Below are 12,752 nucleotides of genomic sequence, written 5' to 3' on the forward strand. Positions count from 1 at the left end.
TGGTGAGATTTCTAGAATGGCCACATTCAGAACAAGAAAGTTACAGATGGTTGTAGAGGTGACAATGATGGGTGTGGGTAGTTACTCTAAGGTGGTTGAAGATTCCACCTGAGAAGATAAACAAATGGTCAGAGTTGGATGGTGTTGACCAGTGACAACATGCATGTATTTGATGCCACCAACTGTGCACTCTAAAGTTGTTAGAATGTGCATGTGATGTATGTAATTTACCACCACACACATATATAAATTTTTGAAACTGAAAATTAACTCTTCCATTCAGTTTTCAGTACACTAACTAATCTTATCCCATAATAAAATAGAAATGTTTACCCTGTAATGTCATAAATTTGAAATCTTAATGGATGTTCATGATGTTCATCATTTAAACAAAATGATGGCATTTTCACAAAATGGAGATCCAAATTTACTTACCTATTGTAGATTTCAGAACAAATATCCCTCAGCAAAATGAACATGACACCTGTAACCAGTCCCACAACAAATGTAGAAATTATCTATTCAAAAAGAAAAGTGAAAAATGAAAGGAAAGAGTTTCAATTACAGGTAAGGCTTTTTTATTACCTAATCAAATCTCTCCACTGAAATATACATGTTAAATGGATTGACCATAGTCACTGAGGAATTATCAAACAGTGATTGTTATTAGACACTTTCTAAGTTAAAATTGAAAATGTAAGGATTCTGTTTTTTGGGTACTGACAGGACAAGGGAGCAGATGACCAGAAAAGCTAAGATTCTTCCCAGTGTCCACCAGGCACTGTCCACAAATGTCACATGGGTTAATAGCATGAGAAATTCATTTGAAAAAGATGTTTTGGGAACAATATAAGACTTTTGACTTGAACTGAATTCTCATGTTTCATGCCAGTGAATGTGCACAATTTTATATTTCAAGGAGTTCAAATTAAAATTGGATGACTTCACTCCAATTGTTAGAAATAAATGAAATTTCGGGGCTGGGTATGTAGCTAAGCTACAGAATGCTTGCCTAGCATTTGCCAGACTTAGGGTTTGCTCTCAATCACTGCAAAATGAAGACATAAGTAAAATTTTAATACCACTCAAAAGTTTTATCAATGGAATTTTGAATGATAAGTAAGTAGTGATATGCACCTATTCAAACTGTTTGGAATTCCCACCTGCACAGGAAAAAGAGCATTGTCACAGTCACCGAAGCACATTGGCCACCTGGGGGCATCCAAGTGCTTCAGTGACTATCTCCTCTGACATTGTTGTCTTTTAATACCAACCATTGAGGCCTACAGTTAATATGGCACACCTGACCTGCCCATTTTTGCCTTTATCACCCATCTTCACTTACTCAGTCTGTGTGAATGTCTCCCAGAGAAAATGGACCAATATTACATTTGCTCTTAGAATAAAAATCTCTTAAGGATGCTTCAGTGGGCATAAGGTCAAAGGTTATATTAGAATACATGTGAGGAATTATTCTTATAATTATACATGGGTTAACTATAATAATACAGAAGGTGGGAAAGTAAAGAAAGCAAAACACCTTTCCAGTTATCTTGGAAATGTAAAAGTTTTTTAAAAATCTCAATATTATAACAATATCAAGCCATGAACTAATTTGTAATGGACAGTTGGAAAAATGGCAGCCAAGATGCAAAGAAAAGAACCATGATCTGTAAGGAATAATTGTAAGGAAAATACTCAGGAAAGAAGATTATTGGAATCTTTCACATATAAGATATCCTTAAAATTCTTTTGCTAAATAAGATAAATATTTGGGGTAGTTTCGGGAATTCATTCCACTGTCATATTTCCAAAACCCTCAGATTCTGCTCTTTCTTTCAACTAGTCAAGCTTCCAAGATCAATGCTGATGTCTCTACAAAGTTCACATGTGTTGTTTATTCTTGCATGAAGAAAAAAAAAGACATTGAGCAAAGTGAACATTTCAAAACAGAGTAAATGGATCTATGAGATTTGTGCATCTGTCTTCTGGTCTCTGTTCAAAACAGATAAAAGAAAGAAATTATCCAACTACATTATTCTGCCCTGGTTCAGATATACTTAAATAACATTTCTCATAGTGTATTCTGAGGGATGTTTGTTAATAATTTAATGCATAGTCAAATGTTTAATATGCAAGTGGAAACCATGAAGCTTAGAGAGATTAGTGGTAATGTTGTCAAGTAGATATAAAGAACAAAAAAACCTCATTTTCAAGTAATCCATTCATTGCAATATCTTCCCAACATATCATCTCATTAAATGCCAAGTTGGAATCATGGCAATAAATAACTAAAATACAATAAGTCAATAAATAAAGGATTATCAGGAAGTCATTAAAACTTTTAATAGCTCCATTTACAAAAACTTAGAGAAATAAAAATCATACAAGATTAAGAACCTTATGTCAGAGTCAGAAACAGTGGCACAGGCCTGTAATCCTAGAAACCGGGAGGCTGAGGCAGGAGGATCACAGTTTAAAGCCAGCCTCATCAATTTAGCAAGGTGTTTCCAACTTAGCAAGACCCAGTCTTAATATAAAATATAAAAAGTTCTATGGATGTGTCTCAGTGTTAAAGCCCCCTGGGTTAAATTCTCAGTACCTAAAATAAAATAAAATAAAATAGTTTTGAACAACTAATAAAAAAAATAATTAATTAATTAAAAAACTTAAACCAAGTATCAGTAAACTATGGCTCACAGACCAAAACCAGCCACTTATTTGGATAAGCCCACAAGCTAAGAATATTTTGCCAATTTTTTCAATTGCTGGGGTGGGGTAAAATATAAAGAATAATATTTCTTTCAATATGAAATTCAAAATTCAGTGTCCATGAATAAAGTTTTAATGGAATGCTGACATGTTCATTTGCTCACATATTAGCTGTGGCTGCTTTTATAATGAAGTGCAGAGTTGACCTTGTGAGCAAAACACCATGTGTGGCTCTGAAAGCCTAAAATATTTATCTTCTGAGCCTTTACCTAAAAGGGTTTACCTGCTCCTGAGCTAACATTTCAACATTTAAAATCCTGAACAAGAGTTGTCCCACTGAGCTCAGGGATCTACAAGGTTCTTCCCTTACTGTAGAGACTACTGCTTCCCTGAACATTGCTGGAATTGCTTTTGGAGAACCGAGTTCAATGATGAGACAAGTAGGCCGAATGTGCTACCTGGAGGCTCTGGGCCTGCTGTTTGACTCTTAAGGAAGCCTAGGAGCCCACACCTGCACACCTGGTGTAAAAACACCCATGTTCTAATAATGTCTTTCCCAGAACTACCATATGTTTCTTGGATAAGACACTTAGAAATCAGTTTTAGAGACAAGTAAGAAAAGCCTAATGAACAAATCACTCAGAAGAATCAAATTATTAGAGTGTCTTCCTGTTGAACAGTGGGCTACCAAAGTTAATGCATATAATTGACCTGACATTGTTCCAAATTACTTCAAGTCTATTATCTAAGAATAAAATATTGCTCTTGAACAACAGGAAACAAAAGTGTTTGAAAGAAATGCTAAAACACAAGGACTAAAGAAGTTCTAAGCAATGAACATCATCCCTGAAATGGGGATGCAGACTCTCATGTACATGTGGAGAGCAACACTTAAATACGAAAACTGTGCTACTCATGCTGAGAAGTCAGTTCACTAAAGCCTGCAATATGTCATATCTTAATACTCCACAGAAATACAATGATTGATCATAAAAATAATAAACCAAAATAACCAGCTAAATTGAATTCTCTAAAAATATTGGACAAATGAACTAAGAGAACCAGTGTTTAGTGTGACATAGGGGATAACACTAACTAAAAAAATGGGCTAAAGATGTAGCCCAATGGCAGAGCATTGACCTAGTGTGTGTGAAGTTCTGGGTTCAATCCCCAGTATTGCAAACAAAACAAAACAAAATGCGAACCTTGAGGAATGATGAAAATTACCACAGAGTTGATCAAAAGGAGAATAGAACATTATTGCATCTTATTTAAGGGAGTTAAACCCAATGTGAATATAACTTCAAGTATGGTTACTTTCTGTGCATAAGTGCACATTCTTGGGTTATCTATTGCTTTGCCAAGATTAGAATCAATTAATGAGGAGGGTCAATTATAAGGAAGAGCATTCTGCCCACTGTCTCTCAGACAGTGGACAGAACAAACTACCTTCAGGAAGAAAAAATGACACTAAGTTGCTTCAACACCTGATTTCAATGGCAAATCAATCCTCTTCTCCCCACCTCCAGCCCTCTCTCTCCTTCATTTCCACCTTTTCACTCCCTAAACCTTATGCATAGTTCATTCTACCATCTTACATGCTCTGTTTTTTTCTTTATTAGGCTATCATTTGATTCCTTCATAAGGAAATAAGATTCACACAAGCAGAAATTTAAATTTTTAACCCATTGTTCACTACTGTAGTGGAGTATTCAAATGAAACACATGATATTGGAATGTTTCTTTGGAATGAATCAATAAATGATAATGGACAGCTCCTAGAAAATGCCACAATTGGTTGAAAATTGTTTGTCAGAACATTTTTTTAGAAATAAAAATTTGACTAATATTATCCATTAGAGTTTGTATATATCACCCACTTAAAAGCTTTATATGAGTAGGAACTTCATTGTTTAGGAAGCCACTTAAAAGCTTTATATGAGTAGGAATTTCATTGTTTTTATCACTGTGACAAAATAATTAAGAGAACTAAGAAAGATGATGTTATGATTTGGATATGAGGTAGCCACAAAAGCTCCTATGATAATGCAAAAACATTCAGAGGTGAAATGATTGAATTGTGAGAACTGTAACCTAATCAGTCAATACCAGCTGGAATGGACTGACTGGGTTTTAGCTGTAGGCAGGTGGGATGTGGCTGGTGGAGATGAGTCACTGGGGGCAAAGCAGTGGATGCCCTGAAAGCACTGTTCTTCCTGTGGTCCCTTCTCCCTCTCTTTCTGCTTCTGGACCCCACCATGAGCTGAGCAGCATTTTGTGCTGGACCCATCCTCCACGATGCACTGCATTGTTCCTGGGCCCAGAACAATGCAGTCACTTCTCTATGAAAGGAAATTTCTGAAGCCACGAATCCCAAATAAATAAACATTTCTTCCTCTAATTTGTTCTTGTCAGGTAAACTGGTCACAAAAACATGACAACCAACTAAAACAAGAGATAAATTTTATTTTGGCTCACAGTTTTAGAGATGTCAGTTTGTAGTCTGCTGGCTAAATTAATTTTGGGAATAAGATGAAGAAGAACATCATGACATATGGAAAAGGAAGAGGAAATCTGCTCACCTCATGGCAGCCAGGAAACAGAGAGAGCAAGGAAGGGGTCAGGGACAAGATACATCCTTCCAAGGCATGCAACAGTGACCTACTTCCTCCCACTAGGCCCTGAGTGGTGCAGTTATATCACCTCCCAATAATGTCATCAAATTGTAAATTCACCAATGGATTAATCTTTTGATGATGCCAAATGATACAGCCACTTCCAAAGAGCCCCACCTCTCAACATTGCTCCTTTAGAGACCAGCCTTCAACCATGAGCCTTTGGGGGACAATTCATATTCAAGACAATGCACTAGATTGATTGGCTGTTTTCAAATTCTGAGTGGGAATGACAAATAAATTAAAGTATGGGTAGAAGACAAAAGAATCCTGCATAAGTCTATATTAGAAACAAATTGCTCCCACATGGGTATTTCACAGCATAATTGGGAGAATATGTCACTTACCAAAGTTGCCCAGTACTGGGGATTACCCGTAAAGTTCTGGAATGAACGCCTGATGAGACCAATGAGCTGATGGACGAAGGAAGTGACATAGGGAATCTCCTTCCTGACCAAGCATCTTTTATTTTCATCCCTTGAGCGTTCTTCCAGTTGAGTTTTTGTGTCATGGTAGAAAGTGGACTTGGAAAAATGAATAGCTAGTTCTTTTATCTCTGAATCATCTGTCCTTGAACACATTTCAGTCTTGTAAACTTCGGAATAAAAGCGGATAACAGGCCACAGATTACTATACAGATTACTAACTCAGTATTAACAGATTACTACTGATTTCACAAGTTTTTCTGTGATCTCTTATTTGTAGAACTCCCACATTCTAAAGCTTGAATAGAAAAAGTAATTCACATGCTCATTCATAAGTTAAATAAAAATACACATAGCACTCACTTTCAACAATATCTATTTGTTCATTGCAATGACATGCAAATTCACCAAGCCATGTTTTAATAAGTCACCACATTGCTAAACCTCAGCCAAATTAATTAGGCAGAATTATGTAAATGTGAAAATTTTACATACCTTCATAGTCTTCTGAATCTCTCTTTATTACACCATCAGTGATATCCAGGAACAATTCTGCAGGATTATTGTAGAATTTGCAGGGAAAACCTACAAAATAAGACACCCAAATAACTCAAGCTGATAGTCTTGGAAAGTATAGAAGACTCACCTCAGAGGATGCAGGATGTGAGGATGCTGGATGTGAGGGTAGGGAAGACAGACTGAACAACTCTTTCCTCATCTTTTTGCTCTTTTCTGCCCTCACTAACTTATCCTTTTCTCTTTTTTATTCAATCACACAACATTTCAACAACTATCTGTCTCCCAGGCAAAACCCCAACTTATTCCAAACCATTTTTGGACTCTTCAGAACATTTTACATTATTCCTTAACTCCCATAAATCTTCAAACCCCAGGAAGCTATCAGTATGCTCTGGTGCTTATCAGTACTTCTTCAAAAATCTAAATGTAGCTCCAAAAATGATATTGCTCTTTGAATTCACCTAGAGAATGCTGGAATGTCAGTAGGCAGGTCAGCACATTGCTTTGCAACCTACTAAATTCAGAGATCCCAATGGTCACCTCTCAAGCTGCCATAATTCCAAATAGACAACAAATTTTCAGAGGAGCGTTATGAAGAGAATGTGACCAGCACAGTACATGTGACATCTTACCTCAACTTCCTGTGGCACAATCATCTAAACTTACTCTGACCTCTGACTTAATTTAATTCCTTCTAGTTAGTTTTACATGACAATACAATGCATATTGGCACATCATACATAAATGGAATATATCTTCTCCTTCTTCTGGTTGTACACGATGTAGAGTTGCACCAGGCATGTAATCAGGTATGTAAATAGGGCTAATGTCCAATTCATTCTAATCCTTAATCCAAAGTACCTCTCTTCTTCCCAAGTGCCCACTCCCTTATTGTGAATTAGTATCTTCATATCAGAGACAATATTCGGCCTTCAGTTCTTTGAGTTTGGCTTATTTTGTTTAGCACGATATTCTCCAATTCCATCTATTTACTGGCAAATGTCATAATTTCATTCTTCTCTAAGGCTAAGTAATACCCCACTGTGTATATATACCACATTTTCTTTATCCATCAAGCTGTTGAAGGGCATCTAGGTTGGTTCCATAGTTTAGCTATTGTGAATAGAGCTGCTACAGACATTGATGTGGCTGTGTCACTGTAACATGCTGATTTTAAGTCCTTTGGGTATAAAACAAGGAGTAGGATAACTGGGTCAAATGGTGGTTTCATTTCAAGTTTTCTAAGAAATATCCATACTGCTTTCCAGCATAAATCACCAATTTTCAGCCCTACAAACAATATATGAGTGTGCCTTTTATAGTACATCCTCACCAACATTTATTGTTGCTGGTGTTCTTGAAATTGCCATTTTGATTGATGTGAGATAAAACCTTAGAGTAGCTTTGATTTGCATTTTTCTAATTGCTAGAGATGTTGAACATTTTTTTTATATATTTGTTGATTGATAGTATTTCTTCTTCTGTAAAGTGTCTGTTCAGTTCCTATGCCCATTTATTGATTAGGTTATTTGTGCTTTGGGTGTTTAAGATTTTTGAGTTCTTCATATATCCTGGAGCTTAATGCTGTATCTGAATTGCATCTGGTAAAGATTTTCTCCCATTCTTTAGGATCTATCTTCACATTATTGATTGTTTCCTTTGTGTGAAGTAGCTTTTTAGTTTAATTTCATTCCATTTATTGGCTCTTGAATTTACTTACTGTGCTTTAGAAGTCTTGTTAATGAAGTCATTTCCTATGCTGACATGGTGGAGATTTGGGCCTGCTTTTTCTTTTATTTTGTACAGAGTCTCTGTTTTAGTGCCTAAGACCTTGATCCACTTTGAGTTGAGTTTTGTGCAGGGTGAGAGATAGGGGTTTAAATTCTTTTTGCAACCTATGGGTTTCCAGTTTTTCCAGCACCATTTGTATAGGAGGCTATCTTTTCTCCAGTGTATATTTTTGGTGCCTTTGTCTGGTATGAGATAACTGTATTTATGTGGGTTTGTCTCTGTGTCTTCTAGGCTATACCATTGGTCTACATGTCTGTTTGGTGCCAATATCATGCTATTTTTGTTACTATGTGTCTGAAGTGTAACTTAAAGTCTAGTATTGTGATGCTTCCTCTTCACTTCTCTTGCTAAGAATTGCTTTGGCTATTCTGGTTCCAAATAAATTTTGTGATTGTTTTTTCTACTTCTATGAAGAATGTTTTGTGTATTTTAATGGAATTTGAGCTGTGACTCTTTTTTATTGAATGGAATGCATTACAATTCTTTTTACACATATACAGCACAAGTTTTCATATCTCTGGTTGTATATAAAGTATGTTGATACCAATTCATGACTTCATACATGTACTTTGGATAATGATATCTTTCAGTTCATTGTCCCTGGACTTCCCAGATTGTGTGATTTTTTTGTGTGTGTGTGACAGAGATTTAATAAAAATAAATTAAGAAAAAATGATTATTTACAACTATATTTGTGGTCATGGAGAAACATCTATAATCATATGCAAAAAGCTCTAAAATTAAGCAGATAGATAAGATGTTAAAGAAATCATAGTATTCAATCTGAAATAAAAAGAACAAGGCATCTCAGAAATTTTGGCCCATTAAGTCTGATTCATGACCATCCATTCTATTGAGTAATAGTCACTTACACCACTCAAGACATATATCTTCAATCTAATGTTACTAGAAAATGCAGTAGTATCTCCATGAACCCTCACAAAGGCAGAGGAAGACCATGTGTCAGGGGAAGTACTGGAAAACCACAATGTGTTACATGGTCAAAAAGGCAATATTTTGGCAAATAACCCAATCAATACACGGACTAAGGAACAGAACAGATACTTCACAGAAGAAATATAGTCAACAAATATATGAAAAAATGTTCAACATCTCTAGCAATTAGAGAAATGCAAATCAAAATAACTCTAAGATTTTATCTGATTCCAGTCAGAATGGCAATTATCAAGAATACAAGCAATAAGTGTTGGCAAGGATATGGGGGCAAAGGTACCCTCATATATTGCTGTTTGGACTTCAAATCGATGCAACATGCTGGAAAGCAGTATGGAGTTTCCTTAGAAAACTTGGAATGGAACCACATTTGACCCAGCTAGCACACTCTTTGGTTTACACTCAAAGGACTTAAAATCAGTCCACTACAGTGACACAGCCACATCAATGTTTGTAGCAGCTCAGTTCACAATAGCTAAGCTATGGAACCAATATAGTTGCCCTTCAGCAGATTAATGGATATATAAAATGTGATACATATACACAAAGGAGTATTATTCAGCCTTCAAGAATGAAATTATTGTATTTGCCAGTAAATGGATGGAGTTGGAGAATATCATGTTAAGTGAAATAAGTCATTCCCAAAAAAACAAACTCCAAATATTTTTTTCTGCTATCTAGGTGCAGATACATAAAGGGGTGGGGGCTAAGGAAGAATGGAAGAACTTTGGATTGGGCAGGGGGAATAAGGGGAGGGGGTGTATGGGAGGGTAGGAAGTATGGTGGAATAAGTCAGCTATTATTACCCTAGGTACATGTATGATTGAATGAACAGTGTGAATCTGCATCATGTAAAGCCCAAGAAATGAAAAGTTTTGCTCCATTCAAGTACAATGAGTTGAAATGCATTCTGCTTTCAAATACAACTAAGTAGAACAAACTGAAGAAAAGCAATGATTTGGGGCTTTTCAAAACCTTTAACTGACAGAATAACTAGCTGTGAGTCCAACATGCTAATTATTGACCTTTAAGGGAAAGGTTATCATAACTGGGAAGGAGAACAGATAAAGGCCCATGAGAAATACACACATACACACACACAGAAGCACACACACCATGCATAGTTGAATAGGAGAGGACAAGAAGGGAGATGTGAACAATAAGCAAGTGCTGCATAATGAAGAAAAATTAGGGCACTGAACTGACCAAAGATGTTTTAGAGTGGAGTAACTCCAGTTAATTCTATGCAAGGTCAAGGAGCATTCCTGTAGCACTCCTGTGGACTCCTCTGCTCTTCCAGAAGTCTGTGAATGACGAATCTAGTGCATGAAAAGGTTAATCGCACCTGCTGATTGGAAGTACTCCAAAGCCTTCTGGGCAGGACCTTGATACATTAGTTCCCCTGAGGCCAATATGGTAAGACTGTCAAAGAGCTTGAAGATGGAATAACAAGGCTGATGGATGGTGAAGATAATTGTTCTCCCCTGCTGAGAAATCCTAAGTGAAAAAGGGAAATAATGAATCATTAAACATCCGGACCTTGCACTTCTTGATAGAATACTTACTCCTCTCAGTAGAGCTTTTTCTCTCAGTTCAACTTGATTTTCTCTTACAAACTTGTCATCTCAACTCATTACATACTTGGCAATTGAGGAAAATAAAATTCAATGCTTTTATTGAAAGACTAAATATTCTTAAAGTTTGGTGCATCAGCAGTCTAGAATTGTCTATAGAGATTGAGAGAAAATGCATTTTCCTAGAGTCTACCCAGACAGTGAATTCAGGGAAGTTGGTACACAATCTCTGATGGTTGGAATAGGGAATCCATATTGTTACCAAGTATCTCAGATAATCTCTTGAGTACACCCACTTTCAAGAACTAGTTAATGACCTGTGAGACTACAAATAGTACAGTATGGAAAAGTCTACAAATAAAGAGAAAAAATTGTATATTATTATATTCCATCTTCATTATGTGTAGATTGTTCAAATTTTAATTCTTACAAGTCATTATCCTGTCTTATGTTGGCCAATGTCTTGGTAATTTAACACTTTTAATAAAATTTTTAGTGAATACATGAAAAAAATAACTAGTTAATGATTAAGTATTAAAAAGATGGTCATATAACGAATTTTCATTGATTATTTAATTATGCTGAATCTTTAGTAATTGGTTTTTATCCTACCTTGGTAATATATTAATATTATTTAGCATTTAGAATGCCATTTAGCACTTAAATGTTTTAGAGATGAATCTTTATTTTTTATTATTATTTTTTTAATATTTATTTTTTAGTTCTCGGTGGATACAACATCTTTGTTTGTATGTGGTGCTGAGGATCGAACCCGGGCTGCACGCACACCAGCCAAGAGCGCTACTGCTTGAGCCACATCCCCAGCCCAAACTTTAATCCTTATTTTTTAGTTTCCAGCGGACACAACGTGTTTGTTTATAGGTGGTGCTGAGGATCGAACCCGGGCCGCATGCATGCCAGGCGAGCGCGCTACCGCTTGAGCCATATCGCCATCTTTATTTTTATAGTAAGGCTGTTATGATATTAGTATTTCCTTCTTTTTACAGATAAGGCCTAAATGGTAAGTAACTGGCTAAGCCCTCACAATTACTGAGGGGCCCTGTTGGGATCTGAGCTCTGGTCAGATTTTATGGTAGAAACAGTTTTAAACTGCCCTTTATAGGAGTTATTACTTAAGTTTAGAAGAAACAAAGGCCAACATCACTTTCCCAATTTTTAAAGTATTTTGAGAAAAGAATCACTTCAATTTAATAATTTGATAAGCACCTCATAAATCTATTGTATCCAAGGGGGTTCTGCCTCATGGAGAAATAGGAAGTAAGATCTATAACTTCAATCTGATGTGGATTTGAAGTAGTTAATGACTCCTTGTTAAAAAAAAAAAAAAAAAAAAAGGAGAGTGATAACCCCGTCTGAAGGTGATATATGTAGAATATCCAAATTCCCAGTGATGGTGAGCTAAGAAAAGAGATGCAGTGAAAGAACAAGGTGAACAAAGTGAACAAGTCTACTCTCAAAACTGTAAGAAGCAGTTCCATGTAACACGACAGGCAGTGTTTATGTGTTTGCTTGTGTTGGTGTTGTTTTGGGTGAAGAAGATAACTAAGAGAGATGGCAAAACAGGCCTATGGTGAGCACTTCAGAAAAAGATGGAAATTCAGTCAATAGGCAATAGGAGCTGGGAAAGGACTGGAAGATGGACACGTGGTTCCTGAGAGCTCTGACACTCAAAGTGTGCTCTGAGGACTAACAGCATTAATGTCAGTAATTCTTCAAATCTCCTGTGAAGAATTTTGAACCCTTCCTGAGACCTACAGAAACAGGATCTGCATTTCAACCAGACCCCAGGTGATGAACTTGCACAGCAGTGTTTGGGAAGGACTGATCAGAGCTCTCTGCATGAGGAAAGATGCCTGTGTGCTAATCAGAGCAAACCACAAAGAAAATGTCTATGAATCTAAATATCATACATGGGTTCTGTAATGGGGCCTGAACTCCAGACCCATGACTGGGCATCATCACTTATATATGCAAATAGTACTTTAAACCTGTGATGTCTAACTCATAAATATCTTCCTTTCTTGCTGTTTCCTCTCTTCTAGCATAGAGACTTGCTCATAGGGTTATGAGCATCAGAGGAA

The 12,752-nt window shown here is 36.3% G+C and overlaps 1 protein-coding gene across 1 annotated transcript in view; it reads right to left on the reverse strand.

Moving 5' to 3' along the window:
• LOC143405699 (broad substrate specificity ATP-binding cassette transporter ABCG2-like) overlaps window positions 1–12,752 on the reverse strand; it is a 46,278-nt gene that overhangs the window by 15,334 nt on the left and 18,192 nt on the right. Inside the window, exons 6-8 of the mRNA XM_077110149.1 lie at window positions 10,422–10,573; window positions 6,308–6,397; window positions 5,735–5,982 (exon numbers count right to left, since the gene is read on the reverse strand). Of these exons, the coding sequence (XP_076966264.1) occupies window positions 5,735–5,982; window positions 6,308–6,397; window positions 10,422–10,573 (490 nt within the window). The remainder of the gene's footprint in view (window positions 1–5,734; window positions 5,983–6,307; window positions 6,398–10,421; window positions 10,574–12,752) is intronic.

Source organism: Callospermophilus lateralis, chromosome 8 (genome assembly GCF_048772815.1).
Source record: "Callospermophilus lateralis isolate mCalLat2 chromosome 8, mCalLat2.hap1, whole genome shotgun sequence".
Lineage (NCBI taxonomy): Eukaryota > Metazoa > Chordata > Mammalia > Rodentia > Sciuridae > Callospermophilus > Callospermophilus lateralis.